General features: G+C 35.4%; 1 protein-coding gene across 7 annotated transcripts in view; it reads left to right on the forward strand.

Annotated features, from left to right (window-relative positions):
• Nucleotides 1-23470, forward strand: part of PHIP (pleckstrin homology domain interacting protein) — a 130617-nt gene that overhangs the window by 24833 nt on the left and 82314 nt on the right. For all 7 annotated transcript variants that reach the window (XR_002344074.1, XR_002344075.1, XM_021092177.1 and 4 more), the window contains one exon: nt 11128-11288. Coding sequence is in view for 5 of the 7 variants with exons in the window: in XM_021092177.1 (XP_020947836.1) it covers nt 11128-11288 (161 nt within the window). In the remaining 2 variants the exon portion in view is untranslated. The remainder of the gene's footprint in view (nt 1-11127; nt 11289-23470) is intronic.

The following is a 23470-nucleotide window of genomic DNA, read 5'->3' on the forward strand; positions in this document are numbered from 1 at the left end:
CTGTGTTTTATTTTCTTTTGTAAATCATAAGATGAAATTTGTTTCTAGGTTATAGATGTGTTGAGAGGTCTTCACCCCACCCCATCCCTGTGATGTATCTGGCAAGCAGTTTTAATTAGGAAACACTAGCCATTTCCTTTTTTAGTTTGTATCATATATTTTTTCAGATTGATTATTGGGTGAGATGTTAAATTTCATAGCTCTGGAAGTGAAACAAATTATCATATTTTGCTCATAAAGTCTCTGACTTTTTATTTTTAATTTCTTCAGGGAACCTTTGAAGTTAAGGATTAAATGTTTTCCTAGATATCTTGAGACTGAAAAGTCTATGATCGGGCTGAGTGGATATTTATATAAACAGAGCAGCAATTTGTTCAGCTACTTAAGAAAAATTCAGGGGAACAAATAATCTCCCATAAAAGTATTTAAAAAGTATAAGAAAAACTGTTCAGTAACATTTACTTTTATAACATATGAGGATTTAACTGTTTAAGGACAGTCAGTATAGATGTTAATACATAATACCTTTGAGTTTACAAAACATTTTATTTGCTTTTCATAATAATTCTGCAAGATACCACCACTTTATTAATGAGAGGTAGAACTAACTCAGTTATATCCCTGGTTATTTTGTTTTGATCTTATGCATTTATCTTGATATCACATTTATATAGCACCTTTTTGCCTTCTCTGTGAAATTCTTTATCCATTAGTCTTATACTACCTGCGTCCATTTATGGATTTGGGTATAGGAGCCTTTTGAATTATGCTCCAGTATATGAACTCTAGAAACAATGAAAAAATGTGTTCTTTCAAGTTCATATCTTACCAGATAAATAAATTGGGGAGAAAATACTTAGTTCCTTGAGAATGCCTTTGTAATCTGGTTAGCACACTGATTAATTTTTTCTAAAATTTTGGTTTTTGAACTCCCTGATTTCTTTTGTAAAATCAGCTTTTGCTTTTAGTTACATTCTTCCCTAAAAAAACATTAACTTATTGTTCTTGGGAAGTAGCCCCAAGTGCCTGACAAAGCTTAGAAAGTACTCCACAGTCTGCCCTCTACCTTCTCAGTCTTTCCCCTTGACACTTGCCCCTTTGTGCTCTGTGCCCGTTCTACCCAACTTCCTTATGTTGCTTGAATGTTACGCTCTTTCAGCCTCAGACTGTTGCATGTGCTCTTCTCTCAACCTCGGTAGAATATGCTTCCCTCCCACCAACATTGTTTGGCTGTTCATTTTTCTGGTCTTAGTTTAAATGTCAATATTTTAGAGACATCTTCCCTTACTCCCTGATATCACACTCCCCTATATGTTTAGGACCCTCTGCTGTGTATTTCAAGATTCCCCTGTACCTTCCATTTGATGACACGTGTCATTGTTGTAAGTCCTTGTTTCATGTCTGTCTTCCCTGATAAACTACAACCTCCACGATGGTAAGTACTGTCTTTTCTTTTTCTCTGTTAACATCCTTTAGCCCATACTTGGCCCATATAGGTGCTCTATAAATGTTTGTTGACTCAAAATTGAATGATTAAAATGTTTGAAATAAAACAAAACTAATTTTTTAAAATTTTATTGAACTATAACATATTAAAAATCTTTAAGTATTTAAAACTGAAAATATTATACCACTGTAGTATTTTCTGTATCATCGCATAGTTTCCTTCATCATAGGAAAGAGATGATGAAGAAGAATAATATAAATCAGGTAATTGTGTAATTCTAAGGAATTACAATCTTAATAATTGTAATGTCTTTTTTTTGTTTGGTTGGTTGGTTTGGTTTTTTTAGTGCTTATTTGTGTATTTGGTTCATGATATTTTTTGCTTAATTCTTGAAATCATTTTTTTTTCATTTTGTGTATTTTATTTCAGTTAGTGTTTGAGTTTTCCTTTTCAGACATTATTCATATTTGTGATATCTGCTAAATCTTAAAAAACATGCTGTCTTTCAAACAGGAGATACAACTAACCATCAAAATTGAATATGTAGAGATTTGGAGGGCAGCTACTGTGCATACTAATTATTTTAGTTACAGTTGTAAAATAAGGAGAGAAGCTCTCAGGGGCGTTGTGTTGCCCAGGTAATTATTTCCCTTTACTCTTCTGTTCTCTCTTGCCTTCCCCCTCTTTTTTGTGGACAAAAAGGCTAATTATAGGAATTTCCTGGTATCCTAGCGGTTAAGGATTTGGCCTTGTCAATCCTGCAGCTGGGGTTTGCTCCCTGGGCCTGGGAACTTCAGTATGCCATGGGCATGGCCAAAAAAAGGGGCCAATTACAGGAATTATCATTCTAGTGTTGCAGCCCCCTCCTACTTAAACTAAAGTTGGTATTTTTGTTCATTATGATTATTGTTTTGGCATTTTATTTGTATGTTGGTCTGTTGCTAGATACAGGATAATAGGAGTGTAGAAATAAACCAACCTGTGTTGAATTATTTCCCAGATGATCTCTGGCTCTCAATATTAGATTGGATTTCCTACTAATATCTGTTAGTACTCTAGTTATTAGGCTATTCAGAAGAATTGTTCTGGTAAGATTTTCAATTGTGGCTCTATAGAAAATAAATGTTAAAAGTTCCTATTTATATAATTCATTCCCAAATAAACTGAACCTAAAATATCTTTGCCATCTTTTACTTCAGAAACTTAATGGGAAAGATTTAAAAAAAACAACTTATAGACAAAATTGATGGCCCTTTGTGTTATTTTATGTTTTGAATCAAACTGGATGTGAATTCTTTGCAGTATATCATTGAATTCCTTGTTGAACAGGCAATGATTATTTCTCTATAGTGTAGCATACGTTCAAATACTTTAATATACTTAGTCTTTAGGTTTTATTATGATTAAATAAATTTAAATTCCTTGCATCTTTATCCCTGGACTTACTTTTATCAGTCTTTGAAGTTAATCTCTTTGGACAGTTCATATTTTTTCATACTGCTCTTTTGAGCTCCTCAAGGTGGATTGAGCTACACTTTATTTAATAAAAAAAGATCAGGATCTATATGTATGCTCAATGGAGAAAACTTGGAAAAATAGAACAGCCCCAGAATTAACCAGTCTCACTTGTATCTGATATAAAAAGGTGTGTTTCCTTTCTGTCTAATATTTGTCTGCCTAGCCAGTGTGGTGGAGTGGTAAGAGTACACTGTTTGGAATCAGACTGCCTAAATTCAAACTTGGACTTCACCCCTGGGAGAGTTTCATTTTGTTCTTCCCTTTCCTTGTTGGTAAGAAATACCCCCTTATTGGGGAGAATAGTGGTACCCACCTTTACAGATGGGTGAAAATTAAATGAGAGCGTATATAAAGTGCCTTGAACTGTGCCTGGCACGTAGTAAAGCACTCAGGAAATAGTAGCCATTATTTTTCAAATCTGCTATACATCATAATAGTTTTCCATAGCTTTTTCCTCCCTATAATTGCAGCAGATAAGATATTCTTGAAGTCAGAGTAAGAACCTCTCTAGCTTCAACCTCTGGTAACTTTTCTCTTTCCTTATAGCTATTTTCTTAAGGTATTTGACTCCTGGCTTTGGCATAGTTTCTCTTTTACAGAATTACATAGCTTTTTTTTATGACCAATACAGTTGCATTATCTCCTTTTCATTCAAACATTATTTGTGGGAGTTCCCGTCGTGGCGCAGTGGTTAATGAATCCAGCTGGGAACCATGAGGTTGGGGGTTCAGTCCCTGCCCTTGCTCAGTGGGTTAACGATCCGGCGTTGCCCTGAGCTGTGGTGTAGGTTGCAGACGTGGCTTGGATCCCGCGTTGCTGTGGCTCTGGCGTGGTCCGGCGGCTGCAGCTCCGATTTGACCCCTAGCCTGGGAACCTCTATATGCTGTGGCAGTGGTCCAAAGAAATAGCAAAAAGACACACACACACACACAAAACACATTATTTGTGATTATTTAAAACAAATAAAATGTTATGTAAAGTTATTCATTACCAAATGCCTTATGCTACATAATACTTTGATGGAAATCACAAATACCCTATAGAGACAAGAAATTGCCCTCCGAGTGCCTGGTCATGGATATAGCATTATTTTGTTGGGAAAATTATTGTCTAAAGGGGTCAATCATTTTGAAATTTGTTTTCATGTGGTCTTGCTTACGTGTCTATCATTATTTTTGTACATACATACATCAGATATATTATGGTTGGGTTGTACACCACTGCAATAAAGTGAATATTGCCATAAAGTAAGTCACACCAAGTTTTTGATTTCCTAGGGCACTATAGTCTGTTAATTGTGTAGTAGCATTTTTCTAAAACAAAACAAAACAGTGTAGATGCTTTAGAAAATAATGCTGTTGGAAAAACAGTGCCAGTAGACTTGATCAGTGTAGGGTTGCCACAAACCTTCAATTTTTTCATTGCTAAGCACAATAAAAATGAGGTATGTTTGTAGTTTATTCAAGTTTAGTTCTGTAGGTTTCCAAATTCTTGTTTTATAGTTATAAACCTATATAAACACAGATTGTGGAAATTAAAATCTAGGTACTGATTATCCAGAATCCATTCTCTTTTGCGTTTTAATTTAGGAACTATTTATGTGGTTATTAATTACAAATTATAACTTATTTTGCATTTTATATACAGAAACTATGGGAGCTTTCCAAGTGTTTTCTTTAGGCAGAATCACAGAATAAATTTAGTCCAAATATAATACAATGGCATTCTCTTGTGGTGTAGCAGGTTAAGAATGTGACATTGTCACTGCAACACCTTGGGTTGAATGTATGGCACAGGTTCGATCCCTGGCTCAGGAACTTCCACATGCCGTGGGCACAGTCAAAAATAAAGTCTTCTGGTAAACACTCTGATGTTACTTATCTGAGTATGCTTTTTTCTGTATCAGGAAAGGGCCTAAGCTATACCCTCTGAATTATATATTCTCTCTTCTCTTTGCCTCCTCATCTAATTCTTCTACTGCCATAAAAGTTAAATCTCTAGGTTTTAGAATCTACAGCTACACGCTTCTTGCATTGGACCTGCTGTCAGCAGGGCTCTGCTTTCATGAGCTGGCAAAAGCTGTAGGCACTAGTCCTAAGCCCAACAGTTCTTATTGTTAGGGGGAAATAGTTTTCCTACACTGGAGTAGACACTTATAGCATATTATGTTGTTCATAAGCATCAAAACAACAACAACAACAAAACCTAACATGCATTTTTGTTAATTGTAATTTTCCCCCAATCATCTTTTCAAGCAATGGCTTATTATTATTATTATTAGTGTCTTTTTAGGAGCACATCTGCGGCATATGGAAGTTCCCAGGCTAGGGGTTAAATCAGAGCTGTAGCCGCCGGCCTACACTACAGCCCACAGCAACGCCAGATCTGAGCCATGTCTGTGACCTGCATCACAGCTCTCGGTAATGCCAGATCCTTAACCCACTGAGTGAGGCCAGGGATCAAACCTGTGTCCTCATGAATGTTAGTCAGATTTGTTTCCCCTGAGCCATGATGGGAACTCCAACAATGACTTATTTTGATCTTGGATTGCAGTTTGTACCATGTATCCTTGTCCATTTTTTAAAAGTACTTAGGATAGTCTTGAGGATATTACACCAAGTGCAGTAAGTCAGAAAAAGACAAATACTGTATGATCTTCATTTATATGTGGAATCTAAAAAATACAACAAACTAGTGAATATAAGAAAAAGAAGCAGACACACAGATACCGGGAATAAACTATTGGTTACCAGTAGGGAGAGGAAAGGGGAAGGGGCAGTATAGGGGTAGGGGATTAAGAGGTACAAACTTATATATAAAATAAGCTACAAGGATATATTGTACAATCCGGGGAATATGGCCAATATTTTATAATAACCATAAATGGAGTATAACCTCTAAATATAGTGAATCACTATATTGTATATCTGTAATTCATATAGCATTGTATATCAACTATAATTCAATTAAAAAATGAAAAATAGTACTTAGGAGAAAACCTTTTGGAGAGAGGTGATGATATTTCTACTTTAGCTCTTTCTTATTTGCAGAGGTTTTATGTATTTTTTAATATCCTCAACAGTGGAGTCACTAAGGTTATTGCAGATGCTCTTTTCTGGAAGCCACCCACTTTTTTCCCCATGAACTTGACCAAATGGTACAATTTGTATATGAGAAAAACTGAGGTAAATATGCTTATGTTTATTATCTTTTTCTTAAATGAGCTGCATTGAAAACTTGAGCCCAGTTATAGGACACACGTACCATGTCCCTGGATAGACAGTTGTCACTTGTTTATATATGAATGAAATTAAACTTTAGTTTCCAACAAATTTATTTTTAAAACTTTGCGGTAACCTTCAAATTAGATAATAAATCAAGAATAAGAGATTTTTAAAAGGACACTCATGAAGAATAGTCAGATAAAAGATAAGAATACAATATTTTTAAAAGGACACTCATGAAGAATATCCAGATAAAAGTAAACTGTCATTAATTGTAAATTTAAAGTTTTGGTACTGGCATATAAATCAACATGCCATTAGCAGCCTAGCACAGAAATATATATAGAAGATAATCACAATTTAATGGAATAGAGAAGGATTATTTAGTGAAAAGATTGGAACAAAAGATTTGTTATTTAGGGGAGAAACATTTTTAGAAACTCAATATATACTAAAACTTCAAATGTATTAGCGGTTAAGTGAGAAATTTAAGCCACAAAAAAGTAAAGTAAAATGTAAATGGATATGTATTATACTGCTGGCTGGTAGGAGGACCCTTCACATTAAAGCAGTAGAAGTAGTTATGAAAGAAAAGAAAAAATACTGATAGAATTTTGGCTTTGTAAATTTGTGAAACTGTGAGATGTCAAAGAACAGCATAATATGAAAACCAAGTATATTGTGGAAGATGTTTCTGAAAGTATAACTTGAGAAATTGAAATTGAGAAAGAATAAAATCTCCTCAGTGTCAAGTTTAAACCAATATCTAACGTAAAGCCTAACTTTTATTTCATTAAGGAATATAACATAGCTATTAAAGTGCTGTTTATGAGGGAAATATCTGCAAAATTTTATGTGATTGCTTTAGGTGATAGAGTTATGTAAAGACCTTCATGTTCTTATTTTCTCCATTGAGTATGCATTAGTATTATGATTAAATAAATCAATTATTGAAAAATAACTTGGTCTGTACTAGGAAAGAGTGACTTGTGGGGGAATTTTATCAATCATTTTATTACCTAGAATATCCCCACAGAAGTAATAGTTAAGACCCTACTGTTCATATATATGTAGTTATATATGCAGTTATATCTAACTTTAACAAATTGTGGGCCTTTTGTTTATCTCTAGAAATTAGTTCTGTAGACTTGAGCACATAGACTTTGTTTCAAAGGCTGTTCAGTGATTTGCTACAGATGACACTTTTCATTGTTTTGTTCCTTTCTCTCTTCATACTTTAAAAAGACTGGTATTTCAAATGGATAACAGTGATTTCTGGAAGTTTTATTTCACCTTACTGGTCTATTCACTCAGAAGACTGGGTAAATATTTGTACTTACCCCTTTCCCTCTAAATGAAATACATTTAGTAGGGCAGTTGAAATAAGTAACTGTTCAGAGATATTTTGAATCTATAATCTGTCCAGAAAAGATAACCATTTTCGTTTTATTCCTAAACCCAATTGTTTACTGATGTTTAATTAATTTATTAAATCCACCAAAAATATTTTGACCTTGTACTAAGTGCCAGCTATCATTGTCAGCTTTCAGGCTAATCAAAGAACAAAGCAGAAAAAATTCCTGCCCATGTGGAGTTTATTATGTTGTAGCGTGGTGGGGGGGGAGAGGCAGGAAGTAAACAGTAAATATAATTAAGAAATAAAAGGTGATAAATGATGGAGAAAAAATACTAAGCTACATAGAGGGGATCAGGCGTTATATGGGTGGTGGGAGAGGATGAGTTGTACTTTTCAATGGACTGATCAGGTTAGGCTTCAGTGAGAAGGTGGCAGACATCTGAGGAAAGATTTGAAGTAGGTTGGGGAATTAGCCATATGTGAGGAGAGTATTCTGGCCATAGGGAATAGCCCATGCAGAGACTTCAGGAGCATAGCTGACATGTTGGGAGAAGTAGTGGATAAGGCCAGAGAGGTAATGGGAGGCAGCATTATGCAGTATCTTGGTAGGTTGATATATAAGGAGTGTGGTGTTTATTCTGAGTGAAATGATGAACATTTGCAATTTTCAACAGAGGCATGATATAGGGCAACCATTCACTATAGCCTTACTAGAGGAGGTGACATTTTAACTGGCCCTGGCGGGTAAGATAGAACTTGCCAAGTGAAGAAGATAGAAATTTGCTTTGGCAGGCTTAATTTAAGTGTATTTCCCATCACCCCACTTAGGAAAATAAATGTACTTTTAAACCAAAGTCATATATGTTACTTGATTTAAGGTTAAAACTATAATAATGTCACATAAAGAACTTACTCCTTTGTGACCTCTTAACCATGCTCATTTTAAAAATTGATGTTCTAGTTTAATAAAATTTAAGGAGTTCCTATAATCCAAGAGACATTTCCTTTTTACTCAAAAATCCAATTAGTCTATTAACAATTTCTTTAGAAAGTGAATGATTGCCATTTGCCTTTCTACTATAAAACTGTAAATTTAATTGAACCATCTTGCATTTCTTAGTATTAATGAAGATTCATTTATATACTTTTTTATTTAAAAGGCTCTACACTTGGTTGTAGGAAATAGGGATAAGGCAGAATTTCTGTCCTTGAGGTACTTAAGATCTGGTAGGGAAGATAAGACATTATGCAAATTATATAGTAAAAGGAAATGTGAGTTTTTTGAATGGGAGTCCTACAGCATTCTCTCCTCTATAAAAATTCTCTGCTCATTCGATCTGGTCAGGTCTTCTTCAAATTAAACCTTCTCGGTTAAACTTCAGCTATCGAACCTTATTTATACTTTATTTAACTCCATGTATCAAATTTGAACCACCAGCTCAGCACCTGGGACATCCACATACTGTTTTCTCTGTATGTCATGTTTTTTAGTACAATGGTACCAGTTTGTAAATTGGTTGAGAGCAAAGACGCTGCTAGGTACCTTCTCCCTTAGGATGCAGTCAGAGTGTAGATATTCGATAGTTAATTGGTAGCAAAGCATGGCATAGAGTAATGTAGAATATAGTATTACCTATAAATATATTTCACTTTATGTTGTTTCTGGAAGGTTTTACTTGAAATGTTGACTGTAACTTTTTAAAAGGGATATTTTTATCAGTTGACTCTCAAAATGAAAATAAAGATTTAATACCAGTTTAGGTAAATATTCAGTAAAAACTATGTTTAAGAATGTAGTAACATTTCTCTTAAGGGAAGTGGTTTTTTTTTTTTTTTTTTGGCTTTATCAACTCTGAATTATAAATAGTCTTTATAACAAATTCATCTAAAAAGATTTGACATGTAAAAGTGCTTGATCATCATTAAGGATTTTATGGTTATCTCCAACAATCATTTTTATACCTGAACAGTTTTAAATATTTTAATAAAATTTGACATTTTGAGAATTTTGTAAACTTTAGATGTAGGAAATTAAACTACATCTTGGTAACACAGCACTGTCAACATTTGTGTTACAGGTATCACTTATTTTTCTTACAGAACAGACAGTAAGTCTGAGATGTCATTGATCCTTCATGTTTGGATAAGGTCGTTGGAGTTTTTATTTGGCAGGACAGTTGATGCCTGTGGTTTTGCGTGGTCTTTGCTCCAAATAAGTTTGGAGCCAAAGCACTGGGGGGATGTCTTTCATCAGGCCATTTCTGTGCATAAGGAAAAATGTCTGAGGGTTTTTTAGAAATGTATTGAATCTCTGTTATTGTGTAATGAGTTGAAGTCTAAATATACAAATTTAACAACTTTCATAGTTTGTCTTAGGTACACAGATGTTGAAATAGATTGTATCATAGAACTTTTATGCTAATGGCATGAGATATACTTTAGCAGAATAAAAATGATTGATGTAATAAAAGAACGCCGAAGCATGATATAATTATTCCCTGAAATATTACTGCTTTAGAACCTGAGAAGTATTCTTCTACCTGTCTCCTCGCCAGTCCCCCAAATTTTCTTTTTCACTTGCAACATAGTGTAAGCCAAACATTTATTGTGTGCAAATAAAATAATAAATACTGAGATTCTTTACAATACACCTGAGATATTGGTATTTCATCATCTTTAGAGCATAATTGTAATAATTAATTAATTATTAATACTATTTAAGTATTTTGTACATATATTTAATTTCCTTTAAGTGACAAAGTGTAGTGCTTACTATTCAGTGTAGATGGTAGTCACACCAAAGATAATCTGCAGGTGAACCATGTGCCTACAGATAAGTCAGCATGTATTTATTGAGCACCTTCTTTGTCTGTAAGTAGCAGTATAGGAAATAAGTACAGTAGTAATTTAGATGGAAAAGAACATTTTGGGCCAGAGTCAGCACATCAGCCTTTGTGGCAGAAGATAAATTTCAGACATATCCTGAAAGAGGGTTAAAATGGACCAGGTGGAAAGAGAGCAATAGGTTTTAGAAGGTTCTATAGCTTATAAAAACTATAGGTTCTAGGTTCATTATTCAGGTCTTTGACACTGCGTAATGCAGTGGCAAGATCCCCAGTTTATCTTTTAAAATAACACAGCAAATTATCCTCTATTTGTACTTGTTGCAAAAATTTTAAAAACATTCAGTATGTCATATTTAGATTTATCTCACAGGGCACCTTTTAAAGAAATAATGTCATATAAAAATGATTTGGGGGTTTAAAGAACACTAGCCAGAGAGTAAAGAAGTCTGAATTTTAATCATAGCTTCATGCCTTATGTTGTGATTTTAGACAGGTCATTTAGCTGAATTTGCTTGTTTGTAAAATGAGAATAATAGTGCCTGGCTTAACTTATTTAAGGTGAAATAATGGGCTCTTACTGTCTGTTTCGAAGGCTTTTAACCAGGAGCCATATACATTAGAAAACATCTTTATTTTTACTAAAATATGAGAAATTGAAATATGTGATTTCTTAAAAGATGACATTTAAGGAAATTAAGTTCTGAATTGTACTTATTTTCCCCCTTTTCTTCATAGCGGATACTTTATTTTCAAGGAAGCTGAATGGGAAATACAGGCTTGAGCGACTTGTTCCAACTGCAGTGTACCAGCACATGAAAATGCATAAAAGAATTCTTGGACATTTGTCGTCCGTCTACTGTGTAACTTTTGATCGAACTGGCAGACGGATATTTACTGTAAGTAGTTTCTAAAGTATTATCTTATTTCATGTATGGAGTGCAAAAACATTGCTTATAGTTATACTTGAAATTAAACCTTTTTTTTTTTCTTTTACTGAAAAATTAGAAATTCAGGTAATTTAGCTTACTGTAACAGAAGGTTTTACTTAAAGTTGGACTTCAAGTTTGGAACATTCCTCAAAGCTTTGTTATGGCACAGTTATAGTTACATTATGGTCCTACATCATGAATAAGTGCAATTCTAGCATTATATCAAATACAGTTTGATATAATACAGTTTGACATTTTGTACGTCATACAATAATTTTAATTCTAAACCAAGGGCATTTCGCGTAATGTGTTAAAGTAAATTAGAGGGGTCTGATAAATTTCCTTTAAAATAGTGAAGAAAAAATTCTGAACATACGTAACATGTTCTGCTTTTTATCTTTTAACTTTAGCACCTCATTCTTTAATATATCTATGTATTCAAGGAGTCCCTTTGGGTTTGTTTATTACTCTTTCTTTTAACTTGTTGAATGCAGAAAAGCAAAGCTTTTCAGCTTTTAAGTGAGAAAATTATTTACAGGAATATTTCAGGTTTATTTTTAGGTACCTTAACTATTATATCCACTAAGGGTTATACTACATTGCTAGGGTTGTACTTATAATTAAATACTACTCTTTGCGCTGAAGGTGTGCACTCATTCACAGGATTCCTAATTTTAAATGGGAAATGGAAGTTAATGTGGAAATTCCTATCTCTGACTTTAGAGAGAGCAGCTGTGACTTTTATGTGGTCATAACAATCATAGATTCCTGTTTTAAGTATATATGCTTGGGAACTAAGATTTATTTATATCTACTTTCTCTCCTTTTCCCATATACCCAGTCATCTATAAAACAGCTAAATGGCAGGATGTGAGAAAGGATTTCCATACATATCTTTCCCTGGTTCCAGAAACCATTTCAGGCATTTGCCAATCATTTCCTACATTAGTATTCTTCCTTTCACCTTTTCTTTTATCCATATGGTTTTCTTTCCCCCCCCCAATGATTTTTATTTTTTCAGTGTTTTATTTTACAGTGTTTTGTCAATTTTTGTCAATTTTCTGCTGTATAGCAAAGTGACCCAGTCACACATACATATATACATTCTTTTTCTCACATTATCCTCCATCATAAGTGACTAGATACAGTTCTAGTGCTATAGAGCAGCATACTGTTTTCAATGAAGCAGAATGAAAGTGAAATTTAAAAAAATTTTCTGACTGGTTATTATTTTTAGAGTGGGGAACAGATATATCCATGTTTGCTAAAGTCCTTGATAGACCTACAATTGCTCTAAATGGTAATGGAAAATTACTTTTAGCCTTTTTTGAGTTCAATATATATTTAAATTTATCTCTCAAAACAAAGTAAATTGGCATTTCTAATGTTTAAAAAGTTCTTTCATAAGTAATAAACTGAAAGAATGAGAAAGAAGCATTACTTTGTGTTCATACTTCATTTTGATGAGTATAGGTTTATGCCATTGCACTGAGGTTATAAAAATATTATATAACTATTTAATTTTTGATGTTGGTAGAATACCTTGTGGGAATTTTTTCTTTAAAAATGATAGGGATGGTAAAGATTTGTTTGTTTTTCTCTTATGAAGTGTTGTGTCGATTTGAATTAGACACATAATCTCCTACAACCTTTTGAGGGAAAATGCGCTGAGATAATGTGCTGTTGCTGTCTCCTGAGTTTAGTGGAGTAAGAGACATAGAAGAGCACTCATCTTTTTTTTGTCTTTTTGCCTTTTCTTGGGCCGCTCCCGCGGCATATGGAGGTTCCCAGGCTAGGGGTCCAATCGGAGCTGTAGCTGCCGGCCTACGCCACAGCCACAGCAACGCAGGATCTGAGCCACGTCTGCAACCCACACCACAGCTCACGGCAACACCAGATCCCCAACCCACTGGGCAAGGCCAGGGATTGAACCCGCAACCTCATGGTTCCTACTCGGATCCGTCAACCACTGAGCCACGGCGGGAACTCCTGGAAGAGCACTCTTAAGCCAAGGGTTAACAAACTATTACCCGTGGGTCAAATCGGGCCTCACACCTGTTTTTAGAAATACAATTTTATTCAAACTCAAGCATGCTGCTCTTTTTTTATTTTTTTATTTTTTTGTCTTTTTAGGGCCAGGGCATATGGAGGCATGTGGAGGTTTCCAGGCTAGAGGTCCAATCGGAGCTGTAGCCGCCGGACTATGACAGAGCCATAGCAACAAGGGATCTGAGCAGCATCTGCAATCTACACCACAGCTCACCACCACTAAGCAATGCCAGATCTTTAACCCACTGAGCGAGTCCAGAGATCAAACCCGTGTCCTCATGGATGCTAGTTGGGTTCATTAACTGCTGAGCCACAACAGGAATTTTGGGCAAGCTCTTTTTTACTGTAACAGCAGGGTTGAGTAGTAATGATGGAGAATGCATGGCCTGAAAAATCTAAGGAAATTGTTATCTTGCCCTATAGAGGGAAAAAAAAAAAAAAAAAAAAAAAAGGCAACCCCTGTTCTAGCTGTTTAATTCCTTCTTTTAAAAATATTTGATCTGGAAGTTCCTGTTGTGGCTCAGTGGTAACGAGCCTGACTAGTAACTGTTAGGATGCAGGTTCGATCCCTGGCCTTGCTCAGTGGGTTAAGGATCTGGCATTGCCCTGAGCCGTGGTATAGGTTGCAGACACAGCTCAGATCCCGCATTGCTGTGGCTGTGGTGTAGGCTGGCAGCTACAGCTCCAGTTTGACCCCTAGCCTGGAAACTTGCATATGCCACAGGTCTGGCCCCTAAAAAAAGCAAAAACAAAAAAAAAGGAATATTTGATTTGGGGAACAGGAATGATATGTGAAGAAGAGGAGGCTTTTTTTTTTTTCTTTTAATGATTTTTATTTTTTCCACTATAGCTGGTTTGATTATTTTCCTTTAGTTGACGACATATTTAAAGAAAAAAAAATTATCACTGTATTTTATATGGTCTTATCAAGAGTCTAAAAAATGTCGATGTTTTATATATGTGATGTAATTTGCTAACTGCCAAACTTACAGTCTCATTTGCAATTTTTTACTGATTTGTAGTTACAGATTCAAAAATATTACCTTATGACAAATTACAAAGATAGAAGATCACTGTTACTTAAAATTTCCTTATATTTTTATGATGATCACCTCAAGTGAGTTAGGGTACTTATGTGTCTATGTTAACTTCATTCCACTGGGAACACACCAGCCACTAGCTAATGTTTTGAAAACCAGTCTTAAAAACTGGTAGGATAAGCCTTTAGGTTAGCAGATTGTGATTGAGCAGTGAAATTCAAATTCCTATGAGGGAGTAGCACACTGTTGTTATTTATTGGAATACCAAGTCAGTAATGAAGCACTCAGTATTTCCCTTTTATGTATGTAGTATCTTAGACCTTGCACATTTATTATTAACTTTTAATGTTAGATATAGTCATAAGCTTTGATTAAGGGACTAGTTCCAAGGGACTTTTGAGTACTTTCTGGATAAGCACAACTAGAGGCTGTATAGCCCTGTGGTTAAGAGCATCAGCTTTGGTATTAGGGGGCTCTTTGTTTAACTCACAGCTTTACCACTTCCTAGCAGTGCAACTTAGAAAGATTATCTCATGCTTTTAATCTACAGTTTTCTCAGCCCTTAAAAAAAGAGGGAAGGAAATACATAATAATAGTGTGAATCCCACAGGATTTTTTTGGAATTATGTGAAATAGTACATGTGATTAGTATAGAACAAGATATCTAAGAAGCAGTCCTTAAGTTCTACCTCCTGCTTTTAATTTTATAGATAGATTTTATCCAGTTTATTTTCTTACCTAAAATCTTATTTATAAATGTTATGCAAGATTTACACTGAAATCATTCTGATTGATAAGTGATATTCTGTCTTAGAATAATTTTCCAGCATTTTGTTCTAGAATTTTTTTTTTTTTTTAAATAGCTGCACCCATGGCATATGGAAATTCTTGGGCCAGGGACTGAATCTGAGCCATAACTGCAGCCTTTTCTATAGCTGTGGCAATGCCGGATCCCTTAACTGACTGTGCTGGGCCAGGGATCGAACTCTTGCCTCTGCAGCAGCCTGAGCTGCTGCAGTCAGATTCTTAACCCACTGCATTACAATGGAAACTCATAGAATATTTTAATAATGGATGTTTCACAGTAGAATAATGAGAAGAAGGTAGCATAATTACTAAGTCAGACTGCTCCCTAATTCTTTGTTAGTTTTTAAAAATTTTTAACTTGGTTTCAGAATCATTGCCTCATATAATATTTACCAAAGAAAAGCAGAGTTAATGAATTTTTAAGAGTAAGTCATTTACTCATAATACAAAAGTATGTTGAAGACCATATAAAATTTCCTCTCTTTTTTCAGAAATATAAAATATATCTGTTCACATTAAGGCAAAAGAACATAAACTATTTTCATAAATTTGATAATTTATAATAAAGACTGAGTTTATGCTTTCTTTTAACAAACTTTCATCTTTCGGGAGACGGACAGTGTTTTAAACCCTTAGGATATAGAAATAACAGACATAGTAGCTGTCCCTGGAGAGTTCACAGGTGGTCAGTACACAGTATTGAACCAATGTGATAAGCTTTGACAGGCAGCACAAGATGCTGGGGTAGCATAAGAGCCAGGTACCTAATTCAGTGTGTGGTAGGAAATGGTAAGAGAAATTACTAGAAAAGTGACACCTCAACTGAGTTGACCTGTATATTACAGACTTAGGGATAGGCATTTACAGACTTTGGGAGAACATAAAATACAATTGTGTATTATTGGACATGACAAAGAGTTAAGTATGGACCATTGTTAAGCAAAAGCTAGAGATGTTGTCTTTATGACACAGGAAGAGGTTTTTTTTTTTTTTCTTTTTCTTGAAGACAGTGGAGCTAAAATGATGGACTGTCAGAACTGAGTAAGTAGACTTTCCCTTTTTAATGATCTCTTTGGCATTGTTCTAGAATATGGATTGAAACTAAGTGTATATACAGAGGTGTTGGTGACAAGGTTCTGGCAGTGATCCATGAAAGAGTTACAGTGGAAGATGGGATGGAATTAACAGATTAAAAATACAATCTCTAGGATTTAAGAGGTTTGCTTGAATGTAAGGAATTGAGAGGGAATAGTATGAAATGACATTTTTTTTAACTAGTGTGACTGGTTAGAAAGTTGTGTCATTTATTGTGGGAGTGTTGGGACATGTCAAATTTGAGAAACTTAGGTGGATTGTCAAATTGAAATGCTCAACAGTGGTGGGAGCTCAGGAGAGAGATCTGGGCCCAGAGGTCCAATTCGAGAATCACTGAATATGGAAATTGATTATTTTACTTGATATATATGTAATGTAAGAGGGCTGAAACTTCAACTTTTAAAGCAAACTGAAGAAAGGAAGACAAGTCAATAATTAAGACTGAGAAAAAGCTGCCTAAGAAGCAAGAGGGGAGAAAAAGAAATGGTGTCTTGGAGTTCCCGTCGTGGCGCAGTGGTTAACGAATCCGATTAGGAACCATGAGGTTTCGGGTTCAGTCCCTGCCCTTGCTCAGTGGGTTGACGATCCAGCGTTGCCTTGAGCTGTGGTGTAGGTTGCAGATGTGGCTCGGATCCTGCATTGCTGTGGCTCTGGCGTAGGCCGGTGGCTACAGCTCCGATTGGACCCCTAGCCTGGAAACCTCCATATGCTGCGGGATCAGCCCAAGAAATACCAAAAAAAAAAAAAAAAAAAAAGAAGTGGTGTCTTAAAGGCCAAAAGTTTAAAGTTGGAAACCTAAAATAAAATTAGAACTGAAAGGGCTCTTTTGGATTTGGCAAGGCTATTCATGACCTTAATGAAAAAATGTTTTATTTTAGTTTTTGGGATAGGAGTGAAATTGCAGTGCACTAAGGAGGGATTGCGGATTGAAAAATTGAAGGGACCATATACATTAATCTTGCAAAGAGCTTGACAATTGAAAAATTAAACTATTTTCTGAATGTGGAGTGCTACCACCAAACTTCATATTTGTGTTGTCCTCTTTGTTGTAGTGAATTTGTTTAGATGTCTGTCTCTGTTTAAAGTTGTGAACTTCCTACAACAAAAGCTTTTTCTTAAAGGTTTTTAGATCTGTAGTGCCTTGCGGAGTATCTGGTGCAAACAGGAGGCATACAACAAAAAATGAATGAATGAAACAGTTAGAGGTGTAAAAGTTAATAATGTCCTTTCTTTTAAGAAACTTGTTGGGGGAGCTGTATACAAAAATATCTGTAAGACGTCATAGTAGAACTGTGCTTCATTAACCTGGTCTTCTTCTGTTTCAAACTTGCAAAGCCCGTTTATGGCTTAGAGCCTTTGTACTGTCGATTCCCTCTGCCTGGAATTGTCTTCTCCAGAATATTCCTGTAGATGATTCTTTCTTTAGCAACTCTAGTCAAACACTGCTTTCTTAGAGACTCTTCCCTGACTACCTTCCCTCCTCAGACTCCATCATTGTCTGTCACATTACCTTACCTTACCTTGTAATGTCTCTTACTATCTGAAATTCTTATTCTTAAAAACTGTCTTTTATTGTATTCTCTTCCTGCTAAGCTCCATGAGGACAGATAGGACCTTGACTGAGTGATTTATGACCACTGACTAAAGTAGGAATCCATGAGTTTATACTGATGTAAATAAGTAAATAAATGACTGTGAGGGAAGAGAAAACTCTTATTTATAGTAGGATGCCAGTTGGCATTGTAGAAAGAATGGTGGTTTGGCAGCTATCGTGATGGTGGTTGATTCATTTGTACGTCATCGATGGAGGCTAAGACTGGTAGATACTGGTTAGAAGATCTTAGCATCATCTTGTATGTATCTCCACAAGATACTGATTTAATTGGTTATAAAGGGAAGTTGCAACTTTATGGAGGAGAAACATTGGAAACACTAACAAGAAAAAGTTATTAGCTTTGCTAGTGGGGGATGGGTTGACATTGTGTATCCTCTGAAGTGGTGCCTGAGAAAGAGAGCATCTTGTCTGTGGGATTCCTGCCAGGACAGTGTGGTCTGGGTCTGGTTATGGGAAAACAGAGACTGAGGTTCAGGGTCATCCTATGGAAGGAAAGGTCTGTATTCTTTATATAAACTTCTGAGGATGTGAAACACAGAGAAAGCCTGAGGAAATAGTCCAGGTCAAAGAGACTGAAGTGACCATATAACTAAAATTTAACATGTATGGGATCCGAGGCCAGAAAGGAATTGGATAGATGGAAGTTTTATCAACATGGATTCCCCACCTTATATAGATGAGTTTCCTTGTTTTAGAGAAGTACATACTGGAATATTTAGAAATGGGGCATCAAGCCTGCATAGTACTCTGAAATGGTATAGAAAAAGACTAATGGCTGTGTGTGCGTGTTTGTGTTATATGGAGAGAAAGTAAGGCGGTGATGGAGAAGATTGTTGATAGTTGATGAATCTGGATGATGGAAGACATTGGTACTGCTCTTAAAACTTCTGTAAGTTTGAAATTCAAAATTACTTTTGAAAAGTGTTTGGGAGGTAACTTAGGGGTGATACTTTGTATTTAGTCAGTTTGGAAGTAATGTAAAGGAGAGCTAAAGTACAATAATTTCTAAGAAGTATATTTTTGAAAAACTGGTCAAGGGGAAGAAACCAGGAGAGTAGCTGTAAGAGATAATTGATGTACAGTGGTCTTCAAGGAAGATAGATAAATGAATAAGTAGATGAAGGTGGAATGTATAAAGAACAGTTTATTTGGATATTTAGATAGATAATTAGGTTCACAATGAGTAGATTCTACTTTTCAATGTGAAATATTTTATCTGATAAGAGTCTTGGCTAGAGAATGGGACTGGCTTCTAGAGATGAGTGAAAAAACCTGGTAATAGGGAAAGAATGATGAATGGGGAAAAAATAAAAGGCTCCCCAAATAAGCAGAGAAGTTAGGAATTTTCAGTGTTGCCAATTTAGTGTGCTTATCATCTTTTCCATAATGGTACTTAGAATTTGGGAGCAGGATAAGTGCAAGTGATTGTTACGTTGATAAAAGGTTTGTCATTGGGTCTATAAGTTGAAAAAAAAAATGACATTATAGTATGAATGATCATGTACATGATGTTTTTAACATTTAATTTTGTTTGTTCTAATGACATCAAGAAGTGAAATCTGACTCATAAGTTGTAGCAATAGCAAGAAAAAAATTGTTGCTTCTGCCAAAGTATGCCAAAGTCTTCAAGATAATACTGTAAGTCTAAAAATCATATAATTTCTCTTACTTGTCATGTCAAAATAGTAGTCTTTGGTCTGCCCAATTCATGCTTCTCTTTTAGCAGGGGAAGTTTTACAGATTTACTTTTTATTTATTTATGTATTTATTTATTTTGTCTATTTGCCGTTTCTTGGGCCGCTCCTGCGGTGTATGGAGGTTCCCAGGCTAGGGGTCCAATAGGAGCTGTAGCCTTAGGCTTACGCCAGAGCCACAGCAACATGGGATCCGAGCCGCATCTGCAACCTACACCACAGCTCACAGTGACGCTGGATCCTAACCCACTAAGCAAGGCCAGGGATCAAACCCACAACATCATGGTTCCTAGTCGGATTCGTTAACCACTGAGCCACGATGGGAACTCCAAGATCTACTTTTTAATCTTAAAGTCATCTGAGCAGAATGAACCTGCTGCACTTTTTCCCAAATGTGCGTGGTTTTCTGCTTGCAGAAATCAACCATTCATTGTCATTTGCTGCTCCATCCTGTAAAGTACTTTTCTTCGTCATTGAATAGTTCATATAGTTGTTAGCCATAATCTAGCTTTTAGTTTAATAAATATATACATATATGTATTTATTTTGGGGGATTTTTCTATTTTGTTTTTTTCTTTTTATGAACACTCCTGTGACACATGGCAGTTCCCAGGGTAGGGGTCAAATTCAGGCTGCAGCTGAAAACCTGCGATGCAGCTTGCAGCAATGCTGGATCCTTAACCCAAGAGGGAGGCCAGGGATCAAACCCACATCCTTACAGAAACTATGTCAGGTTCTTAACCTGCTGAGCCACAGTGGGAACTCTGACATATGTATTTAAATAGTACAACTGAGCCCTTTAAAATTTGCCTTCCAGAAACTTTAAATTTGACTTTAGGTTCTGCTTTAGTTTTTATGTAGAATTTAAATGGCTGAAGGCCCTGTGTCTAAAGTTGTTCCATAAAGTTTTCTTATTGAAGATAAAACTTTTTTTTTTTTTGTAGATTTTAAGGATAATTTTAATACCCAAGCATATGACAAAGTTGAAAGCATGTCGCAAAGATCTATGCAGCTTTTCTCTACCAGGATGGCAAAAGCAGATGCGTGCTAGACATTGATTGCCTGGGCTTTAACTGTGGAGAATGTTGGCATTTGCTTTTATTTATCAGAATTTTGCCTCTCTTTATTTTGGAGTTCTCATTGTGACTCAGCAGGTTAAGAACCCGATTAATCTCCATAAGGATGCAGGTTTGATCTCTTGGCCTCACTCAGTGGGTTAAGGATCTGGTGTTAATGCAAACTGTAGCTTAGGTTGCAGATGTGTCTGGGATCCAGTGTGGCTTTAGCTCTGGCTATGGCTCTGACTGAGTCCCTAACCTGGGGAACTTTCATATGCCGCAGGTACAGCACTTAAAAAAAAACAAAAAAAACTGTTTTGAAGAAATTCTGATGTTTCCAAAAGGGAGTCACAAAATAGGAACTTCTTTGGGATAGACAAAAAATAGGAATTATCTGCAGTGGAAGAGATCCAGCTGTATGTTGGAAAAGTCACTGGTGGTACCATTTCCAGAGTACTTAAAAGTATTCAAAGAAATTCCTGAGATTCTAGTTTTCTTCCTTTGTCCAGTATCCTATAGAACATGGTGAAATTTTAAAGACACATGAATTTATAATTTTGTTGTGTATGGCTCTAGATGTTTATAGGGTACTTTAAATTCTTATGAATTTAAGAAAATTTATAGGGTACTTTAAATTCTTATGTTTAGGCAAATCTAAATCTAAACTTTTAAGTTCCACCTTTTATTAAGCCTTTTCACCAATAATATCTACACTGTTGTTTTTTCGGGATAGAGATAGGGTACTCTTTCAGCATTCTTGGCTTTATCTTTGGTTTTTTTGTTTTTGGGTTTTTTGTTTTGTTTTGTTTTTTTAGGGCCACACCCACAGCATATGGCTAGGGGTCGAATCAGAGCTGCAGCTGCCCGCCTATACCATAGCCACGGAGGATCCAAGCTGCGTCTGCAACCTACACCACAGCTTATGGCAATGCTGGATCCCCGACCCACTGAGTGAGGCCAGGGATCAAACCCACGTCCTCATGGATACTAGTCAGATTCATTTCCACTGTGCCACAAAGGGAACTCCTTGGCTTTATCTTTGCATTGATAAGATGTCTTTTAAAGGAGAGCACTGTAAATTTATATAGTTTTATTGAGGGATTTATGTAAGCTAAAGCTACACGCATTTTTTGTTTTTGAGTTTTTTGTTTTGTTTAGGTTTGATATAAAACAGACAAATAACATATTAATGAGCACTTTCATGGTAATTATCATAATTGTACATGATTGAAAAGTGAAACTGATGATTCACTGCTATCTTATGTTTGCTTGTCATTAAATACTAGCTTAATATTATAATTTGATTTAAAAATGAATTCCAAAAAGGCCTCTTCACTTTTCACCAGCTTGTGAATTTCTTAAAACTTATTGTGGCCAAAATATTAAAGTGTTTATGTTTTGTCTGCCTAAAGTTTTTGAGTAGCTTTCTCACCAGGTTAAATTCAAACTCCTTAACGGGGGCATTTAAAATCCCACCCTCTGTTACCTTCCTTAGATAAAACCTTTCCAGCTTAACTTCTTAAAAAATGTCCTGCTTACACTTTGTACTCCCCACTTTTCTCACTTTGCCAAATTCCCAGCCCTAGAAGCAACATCTAAATATTACTGAAAATAAATGAATACTTCATTTTCCCCTGGGCTTTGGAACTTTGCTGAAAAACTTTGTCAGTTGAAGTTTTTCTAAAATCACACTAATTTTAGCAGGAAGTTCACTGTTGCCTCCAGGTTTTTTCCCCTTAATTACTCTTATTCCGCAGTATTTTCAGACTTGCCTTACTTCTTTTGGTTCCTTCTTTTGTTTCCCACTTCTCCACATTTAGAAAATAACCCTCAGATATTTGCCTTACTTGCTAAGGTTAGAATCCTCTAGTTTCTTTCCCCTTTGCTTTACAGTTACTTTCCCCCACCCTTCCTCCTTCCTAAGGCTTAGCAGCCTGTGTCTCCCTCCTGACCCTCAGCCAGACCCTAGGCCTGTGTTGTCCATCTCTCGCCTTTCACCATTTAAGTAACATTACTTTTATTTTAATGTACGTAACTCTCTTTAACATTTTGATTGAAAGACTGTAATGTTCTACACTTTGGTTTATTATTGACTTAACTAACATTTGAGGTAGGCTTGTGGAAAGAAAGATCATCTGTTCAAATTCTGCTCTACGCTTTGATCTTAATTTTTAAGATAAGTTTTTATCAATTTTTAATTCATCCTTCCACATTCAACTTAAACGCATTTATAGTGCTTTGGAAAATGTTTTCCCAGTAAATTTGATTTTTGTTCTTTTCAAGTAATTATTTATGTGTATTTGTATTTCTGATAGACATTTTAAAAGAACTTAGTTGAATTTGTCAGATCATTTTATTTTCATATTTCCTTAAAAATAATGATCACAGTAATGATTCATGAGACATAAATTGGCTGAGGTTGCTTTAGAAGTCTGTGTGCAATTCTGTCAGGAGTTCTGGGGTCAAGGGTGAGGGTTGGGGGCAGTATACTACTTTATAGGTCATAGGAGAGAATAGTGAAGAGATTTCCCTGAAAGTACGATGAGAAGAAATGGAAGAAATGAAAGGTTAATTGGTATAATACACACTTGAGGGGAATTGTGTATAGTGGTTTGTTCTGGTTTTCTGGGTTTTTTTGTTTGTTTGTTTCGTTTTTTGTACTTGTCTAAATAGAGCAGAATTGTAAAGTAATATTAAATTGGTGAACTTTAAATATCAATATAATGGGACTTTGTTCAATTTTAATTGGTGAAAAGTGACAGGGTGCTGATTTTAGACAACATGATGCCTT

Source organism: Sus scrofa, chromosome 1, assembly GCF_000003025.6.
Source record: "Sus scrofa isolate TJ Tabasco breed Duroc chromosome 1, Sscrofa11.1, whole genome shotgun sequence".
Classification (NCBI taxonomy): Eukaryota; Metazoa; Chordata; class Mammalia; order Artiodactyla; family Suidae; genus Sus; species Sus scrofa.